Here is a 27,685-nt window from a genome sequence, read left to right on the forward strand (position 1 = left end):
GGCTAACGCTGGTCCTGGAGAGACTCATGCTGCGTTCCAATTCGCCTACTTATACTACGCCCTAAAAGTATGTACTCTTTCTGTGAACAAAAAGTACTTACTTTTGAGTGTGTAGCAAAAGAGTAGACAAGCTTTGGGACATACTAACATGTCATACAATCGCGTCTTTTCTCTCTGTCGCATCCTGTCACCGTAAACTGGCCTGTCAATCATCTTACATCCTCCACATTTCATTTAGCTAATTTCCTACCGTATCGGAGAGAAATGCAGCACGTTGATATGCAGTCGCGGGTCTTTCATGTGGAGAACTCTCCTCATATTAATCCATAATGATGCATTTAAAAGTTAATGGCCATTCGGATCTTTATAAAAGTCCACATTGGTATTTGCAGATGAAAAATAACACGGGTAACATTAAATATATATTTTCTATCAGGTTAAACTGATTATTAGTCACTCAAATCTCTCAGCGTCGATCGCGTATATCCGCCATGTTTTGTAGTTTTTAACACTTTTTACTCGTGTTTGTAGTTCTGAACTGAATCCTCGTCCAATGCGCAATGGGTTGTGGGCAATATTAGCCTTTATAGTGTGCACGGATCCACACTTCGAAAATAAACCGGAAATAGTAGACCATCCGGGGACTTTTGGCATACTCTTTTCAACATACTATGCTTTGGGACACACTTATTCTAATCTCACATACTGTTTAGGATGGATAGTACGGACATTGGAACGCAGGGTCAGTCCTGCAGCTCCAACCCTAATCAAACTCACCTGAACAAGATTATCAAGGTTTAAAGGTTGCTAGCAAGCCATAGGCAGGTTTTTATCAGGGTTGGAGCTTAACTCTGCAGGACTGAGTCTCTCCAGGACCAGGGTTAGCCACCCCTGATCTAGACTGGAGCTGATCGCTGAAAGAGAAAGATAACATGGAGTATGATTGTAAAATAACAATCAAAACAAAGAGTATTGAGATTCTCCGGGTTCAGAGAAAAGCGACAGCAGACATGAACTTAAAATGTCACTAAAATCATCAGTAGCCTACATGAATATATTCATCAACTCAGTGTGAAGCTGGATTGGATGGATTAATACAAACTCAAACAAATGCATTTGTGTTTATTGTTTAAAGCGTGTAAAGTTTCAGAAGGTGCATCTCCGGACGCCATCTTCACTGTATAATCTGAACACAAAAGCTCATAAAGACGGTTTCTAGAAAACAGATAAACGAAAACTGTCTCAGTATTTTCTCGAAATGATTCATGAAAACACCGCGCTGTGTGGAATACAATCTCACAGGAGTCGAGCTGCTGTTCAAGGTTGTTCACTTTCACTTTCGGTTCCTCTCAGCTGCGGTGACGTCATCCGCACAGCATCACGTGATCATATAGAGGAGACGCCTGATATTCTGGATGTGCCTTTATGACTGAAATCTCGTCATCAGTTTGAATGGAGATTTGGCGCCATCTGCTGGACACTCAAACATCAACTGGTTAAGTGTACCGTTTTTGTTGGTGTAATTGTGGCCCAATGCTGGCAGTTTTGGCATTATTTCTTTTTTCAGTATGTCTGAAATAAAATTAAACCCATGATATATATATTTTTTTTTTTTTTTTTGTGACGTTTTTTTCATTTAGGGTCATGAACATGCATGCAAAGTTTCAACACGCTAATGTGTTTTGAGATGTGCACAGAAATTTTATACGTTCTTACTGTTTGTGGGTCAATTTTAAGCCATATATAAAACCATTCAAAAGCATCTGTACAGACCCAAAATATAAAACACTCTCATGTTGTGTCACAACTCCTCAACTCTAGTACTGAAGTGTAGTAGTGAGCTCTATATTACTCAAAGTTTTTGAACATAAAAAAGTTGTTTTACCTGTTTGTCTGTCCCACTTTTTGAGTATTTCTGAGCAAAAACAAAAATAAGTTTGGTATATTTTTTTAAAGGCAAAACGTCACAGATTATTGCAGAAGTAAAAAAAAATAAATAAATAAAAAATGGTAAAAGTAAAATAAAACATTTATAAAAGTTTAAATTGATTAAAATTGTAAATATTAAATATATATTTTATATAAAATATACATTTTACAAAACACATTCAACTCAAAAACTTCAAGAAAATCAGAGCTAAATATCTGAAAATTGTAGGTTGATATCTCAAAAATAGAACTTTAAGTAAGTTTTTTTTTTTTTTTTTTGTGCGCAGTACCAAACTTTCCACTAGATGACATCCAGACTCCACCTGTGACCATATAAGCACTCTTTGATTTCCATATATGGTTTATAGTGATCTGAACCATATATTTCCATAATTTTCAACATATTTATGAACTAGTAGTAGCTGGCAGTAATGTTAATATTTGATTTGAATTCAATCCCTAAAACACAAAAACATTCAGAAAGAATAGTTTGGCGCCACATCACAAATAAAGAATCTATAGCTATTTCTCTATTGCTCTGTCATTTATTTTGAAAATCAGTCACCAAATATGAAAACTAGAGTCTGAAGTTTTCAAATGATAGTTTGTCAAGATTGCTTTAGGTTTAGACTAAGATGATTTTGTTATAAATGTATAATGGCAAATGTCCCACGGATGCGGGGAGGGTCTTAAAAATAAATAAAAACATTTTTATACATCATAAATTCAGAAATGTATTATTTATATTGTTTAAAATGTATTGATATTAAAAGTTAAAAAGTATTTGACTGAATGTTTTTTTTTTGTTTGTTTGTTTCATAGTTTTATTTATTTATTTATTTATTTATGATCAATTTGACCCGGACCATACAGGCTGTAACCAGACATTGAACAGTGCATGAGGGTTAAGTGACACTACTGTGGAAAATAGTGACATTAAGTTTTCTGTTTAGTCTCAGTACATCTTGCTGATGTCTTTCTATCGCTATGATGAATTAACCAATCAGAAGCTTCTAGAAGAATGTGCTTGGAGCTTTAGCCCTGCCTTTCTGTGTGAGGAGCAAACACAAAGAAGCATTATCATCAGTTTTCAGCATATCAGACATCAGATGAGAGTAAATGTTTGTATGTTGTGAATCATTCCAGACTTTCATTAATTTTACTCATCTGTGAAAATTATATGCTCCACAATTTATTCAAACTTTATTCCATAAAATGACAGGAGTTAGTGCAACGGAAGTCTCTACAAATTACTTATGGCTTGTAAAATATTTTTGATTTGATTAAAATTTTGCAAACCACCTTACAAGACTCAACCGACAAGCAACGCTGAATCTGCAGACATGGATATCCAAGATCATGACCAATCAAGACCAGAGGTGTGGTCAAGAACAGAACCTCCAAGACCATTAAAGAGCCACTCCCAGTGTTAAAATTACTGGTCTGTGTTTGTGTCCCCACTACAGATTGTTAAATAACATCACCTGAAGCAGAGTTGCAGTTAATGAGATACAGAAATTAAGTGATTAATTAAGTGATGATTGAGCATTAGTGATGAACACCTGCTGTTAACAAGCAGAATCACTTAAGAAATGAGAAACAAGAACAGAAAAAAGAGAAACAGAAACTATAACTTTCTTCAGCCACAGCATTGGATGAAATCATCTGAAGATAAAAGACATTAAATCTCTCAAGATCTCAGCAGAGGAGGATTAAACAACTCCACAAACAGCATTACATCTTCACTTATTACTAACCAGACTGACTTTATTTCATTGTTTGCTGGAGACATATATGATAAAGTATATGTACAAACATGTAGATAACATGTTTTTTAAAAAGTTTACTTGCAGATAATATTACTAAAATTAAAGGTCACTTAAATGAAATACACTTTCATTACTGTTTCTTAAGTGGCCTTTTTAAAAATGCACTTTGTAATGATATGTTAGTTTAACTTAAATGTGCATTTTAAATAATGTAGTAGTGCTTTAAAGAAGTACATTTATTTTGATATATTGACATTCTAAAGCACATGTAAAATAAAGGATTCAGTTAAGAGTGCTGTCCAATATTTGTTAATATACTTTAAATGTGCTTATTGTATAATATATACTGTATAGACTATTATATACTGTGTCATATTGCATTATTTTTCTTTAAACTTAAGAACACTTTCTTATAAGAATATTCTCATATATATCAGAATAATTGTATTGTTTTTGTCTTTCAATTGTTTAGATACAGGTTTGACTTTAATTCATTTACCCACATATCACTAAAAACAATTTTAAAACACACCCCAATAAGTACATGTAAATCAATAGTAATCCATAAATGCTATAATTCATAATCAAACCTACACCTCTATTTAACAGAAAACACTTGAGTATAATGTATATACAGTGTCTGATTTACAGTGTTGTTTTCTTTTCTTTTTTATCCATTCTGATGAAGTTTGGGGTCACTTGATTTTCAACAATATTACTGATTCGCCTGCAATGACACTATTGAATGAGAATTGAACTGAGCTGGACAGAGACGTCATCTTTCTCCAGAGCTGCTGTATAGATGAAATTAACAACTTTAAAATTAAAATGTAAAATTAAAATGAAAAAATTAACTTTGTTTTATAATTGTACTAAAACAATCAGTACATAAATACAGGTACTTTATAAACATTATTATGGTTGTTCCGGAGCAACATATTAAATATTTAGATTGATTTCTACAAAAAAAAAAAAAAAAAAAAAAAAAAACTTTTCCCATCACTGATGCTCATGTATAAAGTTGTCTGATTCTTTGACTGGAAGGTCATTGAGATTTTTTTGTCAAGTAAGACATGTTCATCAACATATTTTGTTGATCCTGGAACACCATTCCAGTCTGAAAATTTAGTCTTAACCCTATTCCTACCCCTAAACCTAACCCTACCCATAACTTTTCCCAAAAATCAGAGCGGAAAGATAGGTGAATTACATTGATGTAGAAGCACCTAACCCTGGTTGCAAGCCTAAACTTGACATAAAGGGTAAACTTGTCCCTGAAATCTGATTTGTTGTTTGGAATATTGTTCCAGGATTAACAAAAATGTTGATCCAGGAACATGGATCTACTTGACAAAATCACGGTGACCCTGATGGTCAACATATGTTTAATCTATTTAAATCACTGTCTATTCCACTGTCACCCCTGGCCAATTCTATATAGTCTTTTAGTTCCTCTCTTGTTGTTTGTATATCCCTCTGGACATTGCAAAGGTCATTATGTGTTCTCCTCATCTCTGCAATGGATTTAAGCACACTGGATTTGACCTTTTCTGGATCATCTACTTTTCCCTGTCTCATCTGGTGAATGTCTACAGAATCCATCACTATGAAGGCGACATCAAGTATGACTAACAGTCCACTTAACACTCCTGAGACTGCTTCTGCTACAACTCGCCCTACTCTTGCAGTCTGAGTAGCAATTCTGCTAATATTTGCCAACAGACCCAAATTCATGAGTTGTGTGGCACACAAAACATTCCTTCTGTCTAAATTGCATGATATTTGCACATTGTCAAAAGCTGAGCTGCCGAAAAAAACACTGAACTTTGAGATTTTTCTCAGTACCTTTCTCAGTGTATTCAGTGGTGTGAGAATTGGTTCACTTACAGATTTATACTTCTGCTGAATTTGTTGAAGACTCTCTCTGAATGATTTTTGCTGTACAGTGTTAGTAATGGTGGATGCAGCACCTGTTACTCCACCTGCAACTCCTACTCCAACACCAACACCAGTAACAATCAGAGACGCCCCAAGAGTGAACGGTGCCAAAATTAAACCCACTAATGCAGTGATTCCTCCAGCTGCTCCGATCACCGAACCTGACAGACTCCCCGCTGTGGCGCTGTAATGTGCAGACTCCATCGAATCTGTTATTCTTCCCCACTCACTAACTAAAACCTCAAAGTCTTTATAGTGCTTGTTGTAGGCCTCATCAAAGGCGGTGATAGACTTCACAAAACTCTGTAGCAGTGCCTCTGGAGTTCTGCTGTTTCTGTCTACTGCATCTGTCAGGAACGGTTTAGCTAGAATCTCTTCAGCTGAAGGTCTGTCTTTATGGTCATGACTGAGCATTTGACTGATTAATTCACGAAGTTCCTCTGAGTATCTCTCTGAGATGGGAGGGGGGTTTCCTGTCATACTGACAGCATGAAGTATGTGGCGCTGCATGTTATCGGCCTGTGGAGGAAAAAAATAAAATAAGAATCTGCTTAGTGTCAATAGGGGTTGAAGGGAAAAAAAGAGAAAATAAAAGTGCTGGATATGACGACAAGCAGTTTATAATGAAAAAAAAGGAGCGATGTTGCCTACGCCTGATCTACAGTCCTGCTCATAGAGGGCCACATAAAGCCTGTTTCATCACCCTGTATTGAGATTGTGTTGTTGTTGCTAATCCTGACCAGCCTCCCTATCCTTCCTCCTCATCCAGTTTCAGCCAGTCCTTTGGCCTCATGTTCGCTGATTCCCTTCAACTCATCATCTCAACCTAGTTTGATCTGTTCAGGGTCCTGCATGTGTGCACAACTTGTGGAGTTTACTCATTGTTTGGATTTCCTGATTTGAGTTATTTAATCAGTCTTTTATTATTTGATCCTTTTGGCATTTCATCATCATCGGACTAAAAACATTAAAGTAATATGGTGCTTTTTTGAAAAAATAAATAGATACTCACCCACGCATCAAGCATGCAGAGATCATGTAGCAACCATCCCAATGACCATATGTCACTAAAACAGACAATGCATGACAATGAAAATCAAGAAGTATGTGTACACTGTAGAAAATGTTATGTGCTATCTACTTAAATAATATGATTACATGATTCATTTTTTCATTTAAGACAACTAAAATAATCAACTTTCGTGGAAAGACCTTATCAAGGACATTGTAATTTTGATTACGATTTTATAATGCTGAACATATCAATATATTTTATATACATTCAGTTATCCAAAAGCATACCTCTTGGAGTTATATTTACTCTCATAAACTTCTGGGCTGGCGTAGAGCTTTGCACCCACAGCTGAACTAGCATATTCATCAGCTCTGCAAAGGAAAAACAATGTAAACTCAAACCTATAACAGTCCAGGACTTTTGCTTTTGGCCAAAAATTTTTCATTTTGTTCCCATTACTGCTTTTTGTTTACCTTTCCAATGCTTTTGAGCATCCAAAATCTCCTAGATTGATGTAACCATCTTCAGTCAGAAAGACGTTCTTCAATGACAACAGAAATCTCATGAGTCTTACAGATTTGACTTTGTGATATGATTTATTGAGCTTTATCAGTGCGTACCTGAGGCTTAATATCTCTGTGAATAATTTTCTTCTCATGGAGATACTTCAGAGCCAGACAAATCTGAACCAGCCATTGAATGATCTACACACATGGAGAAATCCCAGTGTGTGAGTTAGTGATTGTGTTTGTGTGGTCCTGGTTTTCCCTACATTATGGGGATCAAATGTCCCAATCAGTTTTCACCTTGTGGGGACATTTTTTGGTCTCCATGAGGAAACAAGCCTATAAATCATGCATAATTATATTTTTTGAGAATTGAACAAGGCAGAAAGTTTTGTGGGATGGGTAGGTTTAGGGGTAGTGTTAGTATAATGGGAGAGAACACACAGTTTGCACAGTATAAAAAACATTACATCTAAATGTCCCCATGAGACATGTAAACCTAATGTGTGTGTGTTGTATAATGTCTCCACAAGGATTGTATTTTTTGGGTCATATCATACTAAATCATGTTTTTCAATCTAAAATGTTGTAAAGTTTATGTGAGGGTTGTTTAAAGGATAAAGAATAATGTATATGTCTGCATAAGGAACTCACCTGCCTTTCTTCAAAAAAACCCTTCTTTTTCTGTGTTCCCATGATTTTTGAAAGATCACCTCCTTCACAATACTCCATCACAATATAAAAGCGTCCCGCTTTTTTATCTAAATAAATGAGCATCCTGTCAGAGAATAATTTAACTCTGAATGTATTAAAATAGCTTCATTTTCCAAAAGCTATACTGATGTATTTTAGTTAGTTTTAGTTAATTGTGTTATCCTTCTTCAGTCGCTATTGTGGTGAGTAGTTCTATTGTATTTAAGAAACAGAACAAGGTAACACTTTACAATACGGTTCATTTGTTAAACATTAGTTAATGGATTAACTAACATGAACTAACAATGAGCAATACATTTATTACTGTATTTACTAATCTTCGTTAGTGTTAGTTAATGAGAATACAGTTGTTCATTCTTTGTTCATGTTAGTTCACAGTGCATTAACTAATGTTAACAAGCTTTTAATAATGTATTAGTAAATGTTGAAATTAACATTAACAAAGATTAATAAATGCTGTATAAGTGCAGTTCATTATTAGTTCATGTTAACTAATGTAGTTAACTAATGTTAACTAATGAACCGTATTGTAAAGTGTTACCCAAAAACTATTACATTTATTTTGGAAAAAAAGAGCATAAGTGCAAAAAGAAAAAAACCTTCAAATGAATTCACATAAGTGACAATATATCCAAAGTTCAGAGTTTTCAGGATCTTGACTTCCTTTCTGACAGTATCCAGCTCCTTCCCCTAAAAGTAAGAAGAAAAAAAACTTCCATTTAAGCAAAACTTTTATTGGAGAGAAAAAGATGTCACTTTTGTGCTCAGTACTTCAGTAAGATTCAGTAATGCTTACATCTCTGGAATTCATCTGTTTGACCACATAAAGATCTCCATCTGTGTCTTCCACCAGAAACGCTATTCCTGAAATCCCTCGTCCAAGTTCTTCCTTCATGGTGTATCCATGTTCTTTTAGCACCTCTATAATCAAGATTCAGAATAATTTCCATCACTAGTGACAAGAGAACCAAAGTTTTTCCAAACTTTGAATCAACTGACTCAAAATGAATTTTTGCAACACCTCGGAACACCGTAAGGTGACACCTGCTGGTCAAAACTGTGTGAATGTAATGAAAACTCAGTCCAAACATGCAAAAAAAAAAGTAAATATTTTCTTGAATGTGTAATGCAACATAAAATACTATTACTATTATATGTTCCTGTATAATAATTTATTCCATGTATTTATGGGGTTATAAGTCTAGTTTACTAGGCTAATAGGAGGAAATTAACTATTCGTTCACGGTCACTCCAAATCTAATTATTTGTGTATCCAGATTGAATCTGATCTAAATGATTGACCTTCCACTTCAGTTTGTCCTGTGGCACTTTTTCATTTTCTGGAATATCTGCATTGGTTTCTATGGCATTGGCATTGTGTTACACCAAACAACAAAAAGATTCTGTAAATGTGTAGCCAGTGCCACCACACATAAAAGTATGTTGTCATACCTGTAAGTTATCGGAAATCTGTTGAAGTGTATTCCAATTTTCAACTTAATTGGTTAGTTCACCCAAAAATGAAAATAATGTAATAAGGATTAGTTCACTTTCAAATAAAAATTTACTCACCCCCATGTCATCAAAGATGTAGATGTGTTTCTTTCTTCAGTCAAAAAGAAATCACTCATTTTCTTAAAATAATAATAATAATAATAATAAACTATGTGTATATATATGTACCTACATTTATATACATACCTACATTTTAACCATAAATGCTCATCTTGAACTAGCTCTCTTCGTCTCTATTTAAGGTACCTCCACAGGTCAAAGCTTGAACTAATTGTTATATACTTGCACTAGCATATTGTATATGACAATTTAGTTCAAACTTTGACCTGTGGAGGGCAGTAATACACTTAGCAGTGTCTACACTGCTGGAATTCTAATAGAGAAGAAGAGAGCTAGATCAAGATGAGCATTTATGGTTAAAATGTATAATTGTTTTTAATTTTTTTTTAAAATTAGCAATGGTTTCTCTAGATAAGACCCTTATTTCTCGTCTGGGATCGCTGTAAACTGTAATTTTGACCTTCAACCGTTTGGAGGCCATTGAAGTCCACTATATGGAGAAAAATCCTGGAATGTTTTCATCAAAAACCTTCATTTATGAAAGAAAGACATGAACATCTTGGATGACATGGGGGTGAGTAAATTATCAGGAAAATTTAATTTGAAAGTGAACTAATCCTTTAATTACTCAATCTCATGTCGTTCCACACCGGTAAGACCTTCATTCAACACAAATTATGAGATTTGTAAATTATTGCATTCCTTTTTTATTCACAATTAGTAGCCTACAGTGTTCCAACTTTTTTGGAATCGGGTTTGTATATATATATATATATATATATATATATATATATATATATATATATATATATATATATATATATATACATGGGCGACATTTGACTCTCGAGTTGGGGGGGCAAGATTTTTTTTTTTTTTTAGGTAAATGTTTTTTTTTGTACCTGCATCAGCAAATTATTTGTAGAAGTTTAAGTTTGCTTGTTCTTTTATTTAATGATATTACTCATTTATTTAATAATTCACTTAATTTTATTATCACGGGAAATGACGCGGACGATATCTGTATCAGTGTCCATCATTTTGCGAGCAACTGGTAATTAAGAAAAATGGCACGTCGCAATTTTAAAAATATTACCATTTTAAACCATGAAGGCGAGCCAGTTGATATCACACAAACAATGTGCAAAACTTTGCGTGAGAGTTATGCGGGTTAAGTCTCACTAGAGAACAGTAGCGGCTCCTTGCCATAAATTTAGGTTGGGCAGATCCTGGGTCTTAGCGCTAGTTTATGATAACCATTTAGCTTTATATTCTAATCGCTGAACACATCAGACACACTTTAGAAGTGAATGTCTTTAGTCTTTAGAATTCGAATGTCTTTGCGTTATTCAGCCTGAGGGTGGCGCTCTAATGATGATTGACAGACTTTAGTACACAACACACAGAATCTTAGAATTGTAATATTTTTGCTTCCGAATTTTGTTTTAGAATAGTTATGTAGGAATTCGAGTGAGGAAAAAAGTCATGTCTATTTTCAGAACAAACAAACAACAGAACCACGATAAAAGCTATTAACATGAGCACGTTTAAATTAAAGATACGCTACTCCACATAGGAAGAACAGACATGCCAAACAGTTACTGACCTGATGCAGACACATATCTGAAGCGGACTGATATCGTCTTGGTCTGGAGCGAGGTGTACGTGAGGTGTGTTTAACATGGAAATAAGCGGGGCTGCCAGAAATCTGCCACAATGGCTCTCTATGAGAGGGTGCTGCAGTTCCATTTTACACCACAGATTTACATAGCAAAGTTGTGTGGCGCTGTAGAGCTGAGAAGAGCTCTGAGACCAGCTGCCCCACTTAGTATTATGAATACATGCCTGTCGAATCCATGCGCTACATTTTAATATACCCTGATAACTTTACGACTTAAAATAGTCTAGCAAATCTGAAAAAATATTTGTTGCAGAATGCTGAACACATTTATAATTTATTAATAATTCAGTGTACATAGAGGTAGGCCTCTATTTTAGGATGAATATTTTGGTGAGGCTCTGTCCCACCTGCCCATACAGAGCCGCAGCTGCTACAGAAACTTAAAGTAAAAACTGACTGAGCTTTTGCCATCTGTCGCTGCGTTAACGGCGCATATCCTCTTAGAGACTGTTAATTTATTTCTTGATATTTCTCTTATTTCGTGTTAAACAAGCTGTTTTTTAAATGAGGAGTATCCAACTAATCTTTTATTATCGTCACTCACAGTCAGAGCATCGGTTGCAGTGATATGCACCATGATATAGAGTCTGGGAACGTGACGTAAGCAACGCATTGCATTCTGGGACTTTAGGTCACGGACAGTACAGTAGAGACTGGGAAATAGTGGAGGAAGATGTTAAAATTTATATTATACAGTTAAAAACATATTAGAATGGTGAACGCTGGCTGTGTTATGAACTATCTGCATATACTGACCAGCGTGGAAAACGGATGTGAAATGGAGCGCCATTTTGTCCCATTTTCGGGACATTATAAAAAGCTTAACGTGGCGTAATGCTGGCGTAATGTAAGTAAACATCATAATAGCCCAGAATTTGAACGCAACGCGTTTAATTTCACGTTAAATGTTCTCCTCCCATAGAAACGATGTACAGCAAAGCAGATGAGCCCAGAATATGAACAGAACCTGTCTTATTACACGTTAAGTCACTGTCCATTAAGTGTTTTCTTTATGAGAGGAAAATGCTTGTGTTAAATGTGTTGCGTTCATATTCTGGGCTCATCTGCTTTTCTGTAGTAAACACCAAACTAATAAAGCATACTAAATTTTGTTTGTCTTAGTAAATTAAGCCACGTTAAGCATGCTATAATGTCCCTCATTTTCTGCCTTCCAGCTTAGAAACGACACAATGGTCAAAGTGAAACTCAATGAAAATAAACTTGACCAAAATGTGGCTTTGTCATTTACAGATTCATAACTTCTGATCTGTTTGAATATGTACGTGCTCACGCCATTAATAATGTACGAAAACACGAAATGTTATTTGTGAAATAGCTCATTGCGATCACTCTCCGTGTTCATAAAGCAGCACATCTTTGATTCATTGTTAAGCTTCTCTCTGTAAGAAATCATGTATTTATTCCATTTAGGTCCAGTAAAACTTACTTGGTGTAGCGACTTAATGCTTTAACATGAAGAAATCAGGGCGATATGATGATATGCTGACTGAGATCAATCTATATTGTGTTTATTATTTTATCTGGCAGATATATCGGTGCCACTTAGTTATTAAAAACTGCAATAGAGAAATCACTTTGGTCCTGTGTGTGGTCCGATAGAAGGCGTCAGTATGATTTCTATGCGTGTCGTGTCCTGGCCACACGACTGAGCGATCGAATGAACACAAGAGATTAAAATATTAGTCCATTTATTCTCAGCAAGTACAAGCAGCTCTTTAAAAAAATTAACGTAATTACAGTCATTTTTTCATCTGGTGAGTTGTATTTATTGTCATTGTACGCTCCTGAGCGTGACCTAAAACATGGCGGCGACTACCCAGAATGCAACGTGCAGTGACGTAGTTTGCCAAGCTCTATTGCGAAGCTAATGAATTACAATATTATTTTAATAATAAAAGTAGCATAATAATAAGAATAATAATTTAATAGCCCTGCGTGCCCCGCCAATATAGGCTACGCCACTGTGAAGGGATAAACGGTGTTCAGGCACGGCATCAAAGCGTTAAACTGTTTTATCCAACACTGTCTGAATAGTGGTCGCGTTTTTTGTGACTGTCTTTCCACGCTCATGGGCAAAAGAGTATCTTTGTAAGGCTCGCGCTCAACTGTGCGCGAGACGGAGTGACGGAGCGGCATCCAGGAAATGAAATATACCCGGGCCTTAACCGCTTCAAATTGTAGTGGAGGAGCTGACGGCTCACAACGGGAAAAATTGTGGGTGCTTCTCAATTCTTATTTGTGCATCCTCTTCATTACCTTCATTACTGCCGTATCCAGTATCACTCTGCAAGCTATGGAGGACCAAATTACTCAAAATGAAATAATTAAATAAATAATGAATTCAGTAAAACAACAATTTAATGGAACAGTTTATTCTGAAATAATTAATTAATTTAATTATTAATTTAATTATTAAATAAATCAATAAATAAATTTATCTATTTATTTTGTAAAATTCCATGAAAACACAACATTTATTGTTTAATATATTTCACAATATCCTCTTTTCACACACTACTATTGTTCAAATATATATTTTTTCAAAATTAAATGTGCTTTTTCAAAAAGCTGTTTTTCATAATAATATCCTGCTTTTTTTACGAATGACACCTATTTGACGAATCATGCATTTCCAAAGCAAGATTTTCCCAAAGATTCTTTTCAGAATAATAGAGCACATTTCACAAATGCCAATCAACAGGCAGTGGGCGGTGCTTGGCACTAAATGGCTAATCCTTTTGGATGAACGTTCGATATGCATGGCACTGTGCAGGCTGATCGACATATGACATCAACGTACCGCAAGGGCGATTCAAAAGCATAACGACACACTGCCAACACACATTTATGTCCAAACACCATGCAAAAGTGAATTTTGCATAATAGGTCCCCTTTAGTGACATACACTTCACTAACTTTAGCTACCATAACCTGACGTCAGTTGGGCTACATTTACCTTTACATATACAAGTTCGTTGTCAAACAACGTTTATCTTTGGTTATTAGATTGTTGTTAAAGGCAGGGTAGGCAAAAAATTTTGTTCCAAATTTGTTTAAACTTTCTATATATATCCATGCATAATTAAAATGTAAGAACTCTGATAAAAAGAGTATAAAAATCGAGTGACTCTAGACCGTTTAATCTGTATTAAACACAGCTCATTATTTCCATCCGGGACGAAACATAGGATTGGCTTAGGTGACTGTCACTCTCTCGCAACCATGGCAACCGCCCTTTTGACACACATGACCTGCCCACTTGCGCGCGCACGTTTGATTTGGGGAATTCAAGAGGCATGGATCCTAGGAATACCAAAACAATGGCAGAGAAACAGCAAGCAAAATTCACAGTACCGGCCTATGCAGTTAGTGAAGGCAAACCAGGCAAAAAAAGGAAGACAGTAACAGTACACGAAAAGGCAATGAACAAAAAGTCTTTGGATAAACAAAGAAATAAAACGCGAGTTAATATCGGCGTGGCTTTCCAGCGATGGCGAGAACTGAGAGCAGGATTGTGCACAGTTTGCACGCATGCATCAATCGGCATTTATCATATATGCATCATATAACAGAGGCAGGTCCCGAGGCAGGCGCATATAACCACGGAAGGTCCCGAGGCAGCTCCCCCTGCCACGCAAAGATTTTAGTCCCTCTCAACTGAGGGAACTCAAGGGCTGGAAAGTGACTCCTTGATGGCTTTATTTCTGCTGGACAGGTAAATCTTTCTTTTTGTATTTTGATCATACATATTTTTTTGTTTATTTTTTCATGAAGCATGTGTCATTAGCACACGTAGCTGCGTAATATAGCTAACATAACATTACTTAGCGAGCCGTAGTAGAGACGATAAATAATCTATAGGCCTAGCTCAAGATGATAGCTATAGTGTTGAATTGTGCATAATTTTGCTTTAGATAACTAAATACATGTTTAACAGATAGTAGGCCTAACGTTACTCCGCATCTAGGAACTTTTCTTAGAACTATATTTACCCTCTGTCTAAGTCTTTTACCATGTTCACCTGTAAGTTTACCTGCACGTTTTTTTTCGCCTTGTTTTGTTTTTATATTCTCTACCTATGTTTACTGATGTCTTTATCTTGTATCTGTGTGTGTCGTACACACTTTGTTGTATGTGTGTGTTATTATTTTGTGTCTGCAATGCAGTTGTGAGTTGATATTTGAGTGTATGTTACTCTGTTTATCTGTAGAACAACGTATATGTTATGAATCTTACATGAAATTCATCTTCATCACAGTGTAAATGATGGTAATGGAAAAACGTGTATCATGCAACCTGTTTTTAGCTTTGCCTTATAGATAACTAGCTCGTTAGCGAATCAAAAATATATATTTTAAACTTTACCAATATCAATATGCTAGCTTGATAGTGAGTACTAAAATACATCTTGTTTGTTTATCTTCATAATTATAAAGTTATTTTATTACATGTGATTCTGACATGATGTCACTACATGCACTGTGCTCCTTCCTCTCCGCTCGTCTCAGGTAAATAATGCGTCTTCCAGCTCAGTGGTCGGAGTCGCGCGTTCATGCGTTTTTGGGGGCGTGGCTTTGGAAGGAGCCCAGAAGGGAGGGGGTGGAGTGAATGGAAATAATGAGCTGTCTTTTAAAACAGTCGTGAGAGGTCTACAGACACTCGATTTTTATACTTTCTTTTTCAGAGTACTTACATTTTAATTATGTATTGATATATAAATAAAGTTTAAACAAATTTTGAAAAAAAGTTTTTTTATACATTTTTTACCTACCCTGCCTTTAATGTAAGCAATACTTAGTTGCCAGTTCATTAAAGGACCAGAGAATAACACAGTAAAGAGGTTGAATACAGTGGCCACTATATTAGAAACACATTTACAATCTAATGTAATTCAATACAACACCTCTGCCATTAATTAAGTTTATAATCAGCCAGAATGTGTAAATTCAATACTGAGGTCATAGTTAAAGGTGTTGCACTGTGTTCAGAGGGTTTATTATTTCAGAATATTAAACACATCTGATATAAAGCAAGTAAGTACAAAAACACCCCCACAAACTATGACCTCAATGCTAAATCATCATTAAATTTACACATTTTTTTTTTTTTTTTTTCTCATTTAATTTCATCTGTACTGGAGTACAGAGCCAAAATAACAGAAATCATGACAAATGTACAAATAGTTATGGACCTACAGTAACTGTAGGTGTGTGCTCTCACTTCTGTAATGTCAACCTCGTGAAAATGTTTTGGAAGAGTATTTAATTTGTCCTTCAATGTATTAACATTAACACTGTTTCCCTTTTTCTTCACAACTCCCAGTTCTGTCCAGCAGCAGCAGGCTTGACTCGACTCCAGACCTGGTCTCCTCTGGGGCCTGACACAGGCTCTGTTTTCACTTGGTGTTAAGATGCATTTTGGTCGATCGGATCACAAGTGGACGAATGAGACTCATACACATTTACACCTGGTGTTTTAATCCATCTCTTTTGTCCTCTTTACACCACTTCTGTCCAGGCCCGGTTCTCGGATTGCGTGACTGGGGGGGCATTTCGAAAACTTGGTGGGGCAGCATAATATGATTTATGATTCATAGGTTTATGATCCCCCTACCCCCTTTTAACTACTAAACAGTTTCCTCCATTTTTCAGATTTTTCCGATTAATAACCGCTTCAAATTTAATATTAGCTAATCACAAAAGTACTTTCTATAATTCTGAAATTGAAACATTTGTTTTTTGACTATTTAGTTAGTACAACTGTTTAATTTGACTGTTTAGAGACTTTTGGTCTAAGATACGAATGGCTTAAAATTACAATTAATTTGATTACTTTATTTTCTAAATATTACATAACTTTTGGTATAATAATGGAAGATGAACACATTCAATGTCTACTGAACAATATTTTCATTTTGGGAAAATGTTATATTCATGTTATATTAATTTACTGTAAGTTCCTTAAAACAAAGCCATTGTTTTCTGTTTTGCAGAAAGAATTTTGGATTTACTGTAAATCTTTAAGAATGGTAAAATTTAAAAGTGGAAGAAGAACTTGGTTCATTGAAGAAATTTAAACCATTAGAAGACCTGGTTGCATGATTCTTTCCTTTTTCGTGTTTTATTATATATTGTGGACTATATGTAAACATCTCATAATAATACATTTTTGTTGCAGTGCCAAAAAACAAAACAAAACAAAAAAACAATTTTTGATCTCACTTATTTATTTTTTAAATTATTGATATTTTGCAGATTCTGAAAGGTGTTATCACATCAAATAATAGGCTACTATTCAACAAATAGCGCAATATGCTGATAGAATATTTTAGAGCTGAACATAACTTAGCAAAACTATTTTATATTTTACTATAATAGTTACATCTATATTTTTTTTTTTTAGTTTTTAATTTATTCATTTTCGAGATTTTTCTTGACTTGGAAATCACAATTTTAAAATTCCAAGCTAAATTTCCAAGTGTTCCATGATCGTGTAGCAACGTATTAACGGTGTGTGCGCGTTTAAATATTGACTAGAGCGCATTTATAAAGGAGCTGCATGTCATCTGCTCAAGTGATTGTCAATGGCCGTCTTGAGAAGTGATCAGATAAGGTGTGTCTTGGAAAACTGCTTAGAAAAAGGATGTGGATGAGGACATGAATGCTTTTTACAAGTTGAAATCTTGTAATTATGGCAATTCTAGCATGGTGTGAGTGAGCACCTGAAGTGCTGAGCATGTCCGTGAGGGAGAACTGTAAAAGGATGCGCGCCGCGAGGCGCACCAGAAAAATACAACCGCACAATGTTTCTAGTAATTCGCGTATAAACTAATTTAGTGTTTATATATTTTTTACATTTTGAGTGCTATCACAAAAAAATTAGTATCCTGGGGATGTTGGAGGGGCACAAGAGAAATCTGGGGGGGCATTGCCCCTCCTAGCCCCCCCCTAGACCCGGCCCTGCTTCTGTCCTGATTTCTTCGAGGGGGTGTGTAAATGGACAAAATATGCTTGAGCAGTTTACATATGAACGCACCCAGAGATGACAGGAAAACATACTTTGAGCATCAGTGTTCATTTCTGCTCTGAAAGCCGTGAGACCAGCTGAACGAGTGAGTGTGTGTTAGAAATCAGTAATGGTGAGAGAACATTGTGCTTGGTACGTTTTTCATCTTCAAACCAAACTTGGGTCTTCAGCCAGCACAGGGTCTTCAACCATCTGGCTCGAGCGCTTCCCATAATGTTACTTACACATTAAGTCAGTAGACGGAGAGTAGATGGTCTTTAGTGGCTGTTCAAATAGTCGACATGAGCGTTTACACTACGAAAGCAGTCCGGTCGAATGCATTTTCGACTACTGGAGGTGGTCGAAAGTGGACAAACTCAAACCGTTTTAGACCCCGTTTACACCTGTATTTAGTGTCATCCACTTGTGATCCGATCAGCCAAAACTCATTTTAATAACAGGTGGAAACAGGCCCACGGTCTGCTTCTGGCAGTGGAATGCTCTCACCCAAAAATTCAAGTAACTACAGCATTACTTAGTGTGGAGTTTGAATGCTTTTGTTATCACTGTATGTATAAGCATTTGACTGATTCTTGATTCACCACCAGGTCTCCAGATCATCCTACAGCTGTGATGGAAAAATGTATATTATGCATCAATATTTACCGATAATTGCTGCAAATATAGCTACAGCTGTCTGTCCTGCTTAAAACCATTCAAACTGGTTGACAGCGCGGATTTGTTTGAAACTATTGAGAGCTACACGACCCTCGTGACAGCGTGGCGGTGAGATCAAAGAGTGTCGCAACTCTCATATTTACAGTTTTTTACAGACGCTAGGACACATTTCTCAATACTTAGGTCACTTTTGCAAAACTCTTCACACAGTGCGCACAACAGAAGTCTATGTGGGCTAAACTGAGGATCATTTATCATTGCTTTGGCACAAAATGCATTCAATGACTACATCTCATGAATTCTTTTCTCACTCAGACACAACAACTGCCAAAACTCTTTGTACGTACAGGCCAATTTGGACATGCTAACATACTGTTTTCAAAACTGTTAAACTTATGTTCAAAACAATAACATAATACAAAACTGAATAAGACAGCAATTTGCTACATTCCTACAGTAATATTTTAATAAAACATATTTTAAATCTTAAAATTAAATGCTATAAAAACAATTGAATTGTATCTGTATCAGTGGATGGTGTGTATACAAATTCTTGTATTTTGGAATTACTCAGTGCAAAAAAATTAAAATAAATAAATGACATAAAATGTCGACGAATTCTGCATCATGTCTGATTTATTCCAGTAAAATATATTGTAGTGAATTATATACAGAAATGTGTCCTTGTTTTACATAAGAAAACATTGTATAATGCTACATGTTGTTAGTGTTTTTCAGGTCATTGTTTTGTGGGTGACAGAGTGTGTTTGTCGGCTGTCAACCTTTGCTAGTGCTCTGGAAGAATGAGTTTATTTGAGACCTGAATAAAGTGTTTTGGTAGTTGTAGTGCATTTTGAATGTGAAATGAACTGCTGTGCCAAGCTGAAAGTTGGTTAGGAGAACTGTGTGAGAGCAAAAGTGACCTAAGTATTGAGAAATGTGTCCTAGTGTCTGTAAAAAACTGTAACGCCTCTAAGTTATAGTATATAGGCTCAAAGAAAGCATATACTGGCATAAAGTTGGTTTGATGCTGAACGTTTGATATTCGCAAATCTAGGGACCGTCTTAAAACGTACTAAATTGGTATTCACGTTTCTACCTTCAATAGCGTTTAAAGAGAATAAATTACAGTCACAAAACCAATTGTAAAGTGTTCATCTAGATTCTAGGTGTCAGGTTGAACAGTGATGCACCCTACTCTCTCTCTCTCTCTCTCTCTCTCTCTCTCTCTCTCACACACACACACACACACACAAACACGTGAACTCACACAAACTCTTGTACACGCATATATGCACACACATATTCAAACACATCCAACTCAAAGTACATACACACACACACACACACATATATATATATATATATATATATATATATATATATATATATATTATTTATTTATTTTTACACGTTCATCAAACAATTTGTTCTATTTTTTATTTTCCTTTTTATATTTTTAAAAATAAAATTAACAAAGTAGAATGAATTGTGTGATGAATGTGTAAAAAAAAGAAAAACTATATGTGTATGTACTTTGAGTTGGGTGTGTTTGAATATGTGTGTGCATGTGCGTGTACAAGAGTTTGTGTGAATTCACGTGTTTGTGTGTGTGTGTGTGTGAGAGATAGTGTGAGCGCATCACTGTTCGACCAGACACCTAGATGAACACTTTACAGTTGGTTTTGGTCTTTAAATGCTATTGAAGGTAGAAACGTGAATACCAATGTCGTCCCAGGTGAAAAAATACTATAATTATTTATAGTAAATACTATATAAATTGTAGTATAAGCTACTGTATATTTTATAGTATACAACACTTTGTTAATGAATGCTACAGCATACTGTTATATTAATTATAGTGAACTGATCAACTGTAATAAATACTGTAGTATACTTTAGTTTTACTACAGTAAACTGTAGTGTATTGTAGTATAATATACCCTATAGATTAAAGAAAACTTAGTACAGTATTGGGTAACATAATTTGTTTATATTACTATAGTTGTTATATTATCACATCAACTATAGAATTACCACAACAAATTAATTCAAGTACTTTACTATATTTTTTCACCTGTGGTAACTTTAGAGACGGCCCCTAAATTTTTGAATATCAAACGTTCAGCGTCAAACTAACTTTATACCAGTATCTGCTTTCTTGGAGCATATATAGTATACCTACATCACAAATGAGGTGCGAGTTTGGTCTTTTATATCACTGTACGAGTCCATTAAGCTGTGTTAAGTGTTGTATATGTCCTGATGGCAAGGGAATCCTGTGACGAATGAGGGAAACCCTAGTATTACAACACAGCGCCGTGATATAAAGTTAAGGAAACTAAACAACAGAGAGAAATATATGTCTACCTCAGATTTAACGTTTGATCTGTACTCCAGCATCGGGCAATAACGTTATCTTGTTCACTGGAGAGAAAGCTGTAGCTACACAGGGAAAGTAACTGTAAAGACACTGAATTGAACATAAATGCAGCTTTTGTGTCTTTATCAGCTTTTCTGCATTTATACTGGCCCTGATAATCATCACACATTCTCTTACCGCTTGCTCTAATTATATTTTGAAATGAAATATTCACAGCTTAAATATACGACCATGTTGAATTTCAGCCCATAAAATGCAAGCATTAAAAATACAATGCAATGAAAACAGGGTCATTCTACAGAAACGTCCACTTTTCTGTCCCTAGACCTTACAGAAATATTACACTTGAAAAAACACTTTAGGATTAAATTTTTTTTATATTTTAATATGAAACAATATGTTATTTGAGCAATTAAACCTTCTTGAGCCATCAATGTGGCAATATTTGTTTTTTAATTAATTATAAAAATTTCAAACACAACAGAAGAGCTCGTCCCCACAGTCATGTACAGAGGGAAAGTGCTTTATCTTGAGCTCACAAACAGGTTTTTCTACCATTTCAAATACAATAATGTATGCATAACTATCACATATATAATGTAAATGACATGAAAAACCCAAATGCGGAATAAATATTATAAAATATGTAATGAATATAATGGCCCCCTGGTGTTGTGTCACTGGTGTTACCTTTAACAAAAATCTCTTATTTTAAAGTAAAAAATCACACTGATGACATCACTTGACTTCCTTCTTCTTATTTCCTGAAGATCCATGAAGAAAGGCCAATGGAAAGTCCACTGTCTCTTTTCAGTTATCAGAAATTTTAATTAGAAAATCATGATTTCATATGAAGCTTTTAGTTGAAATCACTGATATGACCTACTTTATTGCTAGAGAATTATAAAAAACTAGAGTACAAATGGATCAAATTACTTGATTTAGTGAATATATTATGATTGACAACATGTGGATTGACACCTTGCAGCGGCTATTTTGTAAAATGCATTTTTCATGAAAATTGTCACTGGTGTTACTGTCACTGCTGTTACCTTTTTATGAAATTGTCTCTGGTGTTACCGCCACTGGTGTTACCCGTTTATAGATAAACTTTATTTAAAGCTATTAATTTAGTTCTTTTGCATAAAAAATAGGATTGCATCATTACTTTTTTATAACTTTTTTTCAAATATATTCATTGTTATAGCAAATACATGGTTGCACAATTTAGTATCATTCAATCACACTTTTAACTAACCTGATTAAAATAAAAAACACATAATCTCCTTATTTTCTGTATTATCATTATTATTCTGTAACTCTGACTGCATGTGCTGAAAAATTTGAGAAATAATATTTCATAAAAACGTTTAAAAATGCCAGAGAAGTAAGGTAACACCAGTGACAAAAAAGGGGACATGCAGTCTTTAAATAAATGTACAAAAAAAATAAAAAATCATTAAGCTGTCATTTATGTGTATTCATAAAGTCCAAGTGTAATATAATAATGTGGTCTAAGTTTAAATGTTAGAAAAAGACATTTTGTCATACCAAAAGTGGACGTTTCTGTAGAATGACCCTGCACAGTTAATGTAATCCATTTTTTTTTTATTAGTGCAATTCAACAAGCTTTTTATTTAAAAAAAAAAAAAAAAAACATTTGCCATTAATGTACTTCAATATAACCATTTAATACTTACAAAAAAAAAAAATAAAATTTTTTAAAAATAGATGCATTTTTCAGTCCTCCCCTGACTCTGGTCTACCATTGCCATCAGATTGTGGTTTCTATGGCAGATTGGATGCTTTATGCTCCTAACAATAAACTGATGTTGTTCAAATTGAGTGTGAAGTTTATACTCACTGATCACACAAGGAGAAACGTTCATGCTGGGATCTGAGATACTGCTGTCAGCACTGGCGTTTGAGAGTCTGCGATACTGAGCCATCTTTAAAGGGAAAAATACTACATCTTAATGATATTTACATTGTGTAATTGTTGTAGTTCTTGTCTGTGCACTGGAACTTTCTGTCTCTAAAACAAATTGCTTGTGTGTTTAAGCAAAATTGACAATAAATCCCCATTCTGATTCTGACACATCAGCTGCTGTAGTTACACAAGCAAATGAAGCAAAGGTTTTTTACTATTTATATCTGAAACATTAGGTCTTCATTTCTGGCATGCTGTGTTTTAGCATTTGTAAACTAGAACAACAAAAAAGATCAGTAATTTTAATGTTGGTAAGCCTGTATGTTAAGAACATTTAAGCACTTTAGAAATGAGTTGAATGCATATTTCATCACCATTGCATTTTTGTCAAAATTGAGTTATTCACATATTCCTATTCTGCAACTTATTTATATTATGTGATTTTTTTTTTTAAAGCATTTTGGGACTGATGTTTGAAAGAGACTTGTTCCCCACAATGAAACATCATTGTTTCTATATGGAATGCAAAAACTTTGAAGCTCAATATCTATATATCAAATCTGCTCAGAATGCAGATAGAACCATATAATTCCAAGGTGACACACACACACACACACACACACACACACACACACACACACACACATATATATATATATATATATATATATATATATATATATATATATATATATATATATATATATTCCACATAATTATACATAAATAAACATATAATTAAATGTGTAAAGAAATATATAAATACATACATATATTTCTGAATTAACATATAAATATCCTAATTAAAATGAGCGAGGATATAAATAATTTATGCTATAATAAAACTTGACTTATGTAATTTTTAACCAGCTATTCAATTTTGAATGTACCTCCGGATTTTTTCTTGTTCCAACATGGGTTGCAAGAGGGTGTCACTCAAACATCAGAAGGCGGTCTCTATGCTGCCACTGGCTGACACTGTTGAAGTGCTATCCAGTAGCGTGTTTACCCACCACGCAAAGGACGCAATTGTGTGGGGCCCCGCGGGCTTAGGGGGCCCCCGCGATTTCTCCGAGGGGTATCCCACGGTGGTGTAGTCTACGTGATACGCAGGTATATGCCGTATACCCATTAAGAAGGGTCAAGGATTTGCACCAATGGCGTAGCGTCTGGGCATGCAAGGTATGCACGCGCATATGGGCCCGGGCGGATTGGGGGCCCGCTATTACGGACTTAACCCCAAAGTATACTTCGGGCGTCCGCGCACCGTCCGCATCGCGAAATTTTCCTCATTAGGAGGGTTCGCGGACGTCCGCACGGAGAGTGTGTGTACTGTACAACAGCCCATGCGAGAGTGAATTGAGTGCTTGAAAACAAAAGTCCACTAGATAGTGCGCAGTGCACAAGCCGAACGCGTCTTTCTGCAGCCAAATACTTTCAAAGGCTCGTACGCGCGTCTGTGCGCGACACAGAACCTGTGTACATGTTCAGAAAAATGAAGTAGCCTATAATAGAAATAATGTTGTCAATAACTTGCTATAGGCTATCTGTGTACTGAAAGTCATTAAGAGTCTTAATAAATGGACCATAAAATGTTCAATGCCATGTCTTAGCGATGATCTATATTGTATTTGACCGGTATTCGCTTTTCTGTCATTTTTAAAGTGGGTTTCTGAAACTTATGCATGCAGTAATGTAAGTAGTACAGAATTTTAAATGAGTCGTATTGGTTTTCTAAAACAAAACAAACAAAAAAAAAAAAAAACAAGGTCTCCACATTTTAAGATAAGATGTGAATAAATGATACTCGCTGGGGTGGATAGTCTTTATTCAACGAAATAAAATGCACATAAAACGTGATGGAAAAAATATTTAGAGAATAAACTTATATTAGGAATAAAACATGTGCATTAAAAAAGTCTGTGACAGAATTCATTAATTCATAACTGGAATAATCTTCGGACTCATCGCATCTGAAACGACGCTATGATCATTCTGAAATTCCAAAGCCAGAGCCGAATCGGTCGATTTCAGACTGCGTTGTAAAGCGTTTTTTTTTTTTTTTTTTTACATTTTTGAAATAGATCCGCAATGCAATGTCAAAATGATGGAGGAGCGCATATAGTTTTGTAATGGTGTTGTCATTCATTTCCTAGAAATGTTTTTACCATTTTTGTCTACATGTTAGTGATAATATCTTATTCATATTAAAGTCCTGGGACTCATTCGCATAAGACGCTGGTAAACAAACAAACGTAACGTCACATTTACCTCAGAACAAACATATTCATCACGACCATAAACTCGTCAGTCCGCTAGAAAAATGAACCCTAGAGAGGAGCATTTAGCTTAATACATTCACCATATTCCATATTAATTATATTTTTTAATGTTTTTTAACATATAATGCGTGTTTGAATAAATAAATCTATCTATCTATCTATCTATCTATCTATCTATCTATCTATCTATCTATCTATCTATCTATCTATCTATATTACGGAAGAGGATTAGGGCCAAGCAATAATAAAAAAATAAAACCATCTCGAGATTAAAGTTGTTAAATTTCGAGAAAAAACTCGTTAAATTTCGAGAACAAATTCGTTAAATTATGACATTTTTCTCATAATTTAACGAATTTGTTCTCGTAATTTAACGAGATTTTTCTCGAAATTTAACAACTTTAATCTCGAGATGGTTTTATTTTTTTATTATTGCTTGGCCCTAATCCTCTTCCGTAATCTATCAAGTTGATAGCCAATTTAAATGTTTATATTTCAAAAAACGAATTTGGAGTATAATTTTAATTAGTATTAGTTAGTATTAACTTTATTATTATAAAAATTTCCTTAAGTGTAATTTAAGTTTGTACACAAATAAGTTCATTTTAACCTACAATATTAGTAACAACGGATTTCCCATGTAGGCTATATTTTACAGCATTAGTTGAGTTAGCAGCTATATTTGATGTGGTTGTAGATCCGCTTGTTTGAGCGCAGTAAAGTTAGTTTTGATTTTATATTCGCTACATATAGGCTGCTTAAGAGACCATCTGCAAATTCCACTCACAGTCCAAAAATGTTACTTGTACAGTACATGATTATTTAAAATAAATAAATAAGAGTCATTCTGCGAAACGGGTGCCATTTCCACTTTGCATTTTTAAAAATTTTCATTAAGAACAAACTGTTTTTTAAACAAACCTACAACTTGAAAGATATGTTAATCCTCAAAAAACAAAAACAAACAAACAAACAAACAAACAAAACATATTTTCCCACCTCAGGCACAAAATCTTTATTAATATTATCCTTTTTATTCAGACAGCCATTCTTGTACCACCCCGTCACGGACAATATGTATGCCACTGGAGTAGTAAAACAAGAAATAGATTTTTAAAATCTAATGTTTTCCTAATAGTAAAATGTCCCTTTTTTGGAAACCATCAATAGAAAGTATGTAATTACATTTTTAACCTTGAAACATGAATTTGACATTTCAATGGCATCATTGTTTGTCCGCAAATCTCCCACGTGGTCAAGTTTCTCACCTAGCATACATGCATTCAATCTGAAATATCATTTTCTTTGTATTAATAATGTAAAAAAAAAGAATAAAAAACAGTTTTCCCTATCTATTTTGCGTGATGGGGTGGTAAGTTTAAGCTTGACGGACCTGCCTAACATGAAAAAGCAACAAACAAACAATGTAAAAAATTTGATGATGTCATTTCGGCTTTGTGATGTCATTTAAAGGAACAGTGCATTATTTATAGATAAAACAGTGTGACGGGGTGGTAAGTCAAACTGAGGGACGCGCACAAATCCTAAAATATTTACCAAAAAAATAAGGTTTATGATGAATATCTTGTGTAAACAGGGACACGCATATAATCCTGAAAATAGTATATGTTTGATATATATATATATATATATATATATATATATATATATATATATATATATATATATATATATAACTTACCATGTCATGTTGGTTAACACGGACATGTGAAATTGGCTATAATGAAAAATGATTAAAAATAGTATGCTAATCTTCAAAAAAATTATTTTATCATATATCATGTTTAAAAGAACACGTGAATTTATAACTTTAAGCTTTGGAAACGAAACACACTTTGGGACATTGTTTGTGCCTTATGCACCCGTTTCGTAGAATGACTCTTAAATAATGTAATTCACCTAAAGTTTTTTTTTTTTTTTTCATGTTCCAAAGGTTGTAGTACATTCATATTGACCAGACTGACTCACTACAGGTGAAATTTTGCCAATACCTACCTTAATGTATTATGACGTTTTTCACTTTCCCAGGAGAAACAGACAGGAGACGAGAGTCCAGTTTAAGCGTTTATTTCCTGAACGTTTACAATCTAAAACGCGGGAATCAGGATGTGTCAACTTTCCCCCAAAATAACAAAAACGCAGAAAGAGCTTGACTAACGTTCAACTCACTTCTTCTTTTCTCTCCGTGCGCTGTGTTTGCCCCTCCCTCCTAGCTCTTTTCCTCCCGGACACCTCCTC

General features: G+C 34.7%; 1 protein-coding gene across 3 annotated transcripts; it reads right to left on the reverse strand.

Annotated features, from left to right (window-relative positions):
* Positions 1 to 3,621: 3,621 nt before the first annotated feature.
* LOC125249288 (calcium/calmodulin-dependent protein kinase type 1-like) lies at positions 3,622 to 27,685 on the reverse strand. 3 transcript variants are annotated; one of them, XM_048161553.1, is made up of 10 exons: positions 27,443 to 27,682; positions 23,079 to 23,163; positions 8,668 to 8,792; positions 8,471 to 8,561; positions 7,812 to 7,918; positions 7,272 to 7,355; positions 7,125 to 7,192; positions 6,939 to 7,022; positions 6,649 to 6,703; positions 3,622 to 6,155 (listed from the first exon to the last, which is right to left on the reverse strand). In XM_048161553.1, exons 2-10 carry the CDS (start codon positions 23,161 to 23,163, stop codon positions 5,073 to 5,075), a joined length of 1,782 nt encoding a protein of 593 aa, XP_048017510.1. In that variant the 5' UTR covers positions 27,443 to 27,682; the 3' UTR covers positions 3,622 to 5,072. The 3 variants fall into 3 exon arrangements, with proteins under 3 accessions (XP_048017510.1, XP_048017511.1, XP_048017512.1); XM_048161554.1 differs by lacking the exon at positions 23,079 to 23,163 and having other exon boundaries at positions 27,443 to 27,685; XM_048161555.1 differs by lacking the exons at positions 23,079 to 23,163; positions 27,443 to 27,682 and adding an exon at positions 11,053 to 13,440.

This window comes from Megalobrama amblycephala, linkage group LG16 (genome assembly GCF_018812025.1).
Source record: "Megalobrama amblycephala isolate DHTTF-2021 linkage group LG16, ASM1881202v1, whole genome shotgun sequence".
Lineage (NCBI taxonomy): Eukaryota > Metazoa > Chordata > Actinopteri > Cypriniformes > Xenocyprididae > Megalobrama > Megalobrama amblycephala.

Coding starts and splice junctions, on each gene's coding strand:
- LOC125249288 (XM_048161553.1), bottom strand. CDS start 23,163: ATGGCTCAGTATCGCAGACTCTCAAACGCCAGTGCTGACAGCAGTATC. Junction 7,356..7,811: donor GTTTTTTTGAAGAAAGGCAG/GTGAGTTCCTTA, acceptor CCATGTGTGTAG/ATCATTCAATGGCTGGTTCA. Junction 7,023..7,124: donor TGCTCAAAAGCATTGGAAAG/GTAAACAAAAAG, acceptor TTTCCTTTGCAG/AGCTGATGAATATGCTAGTT.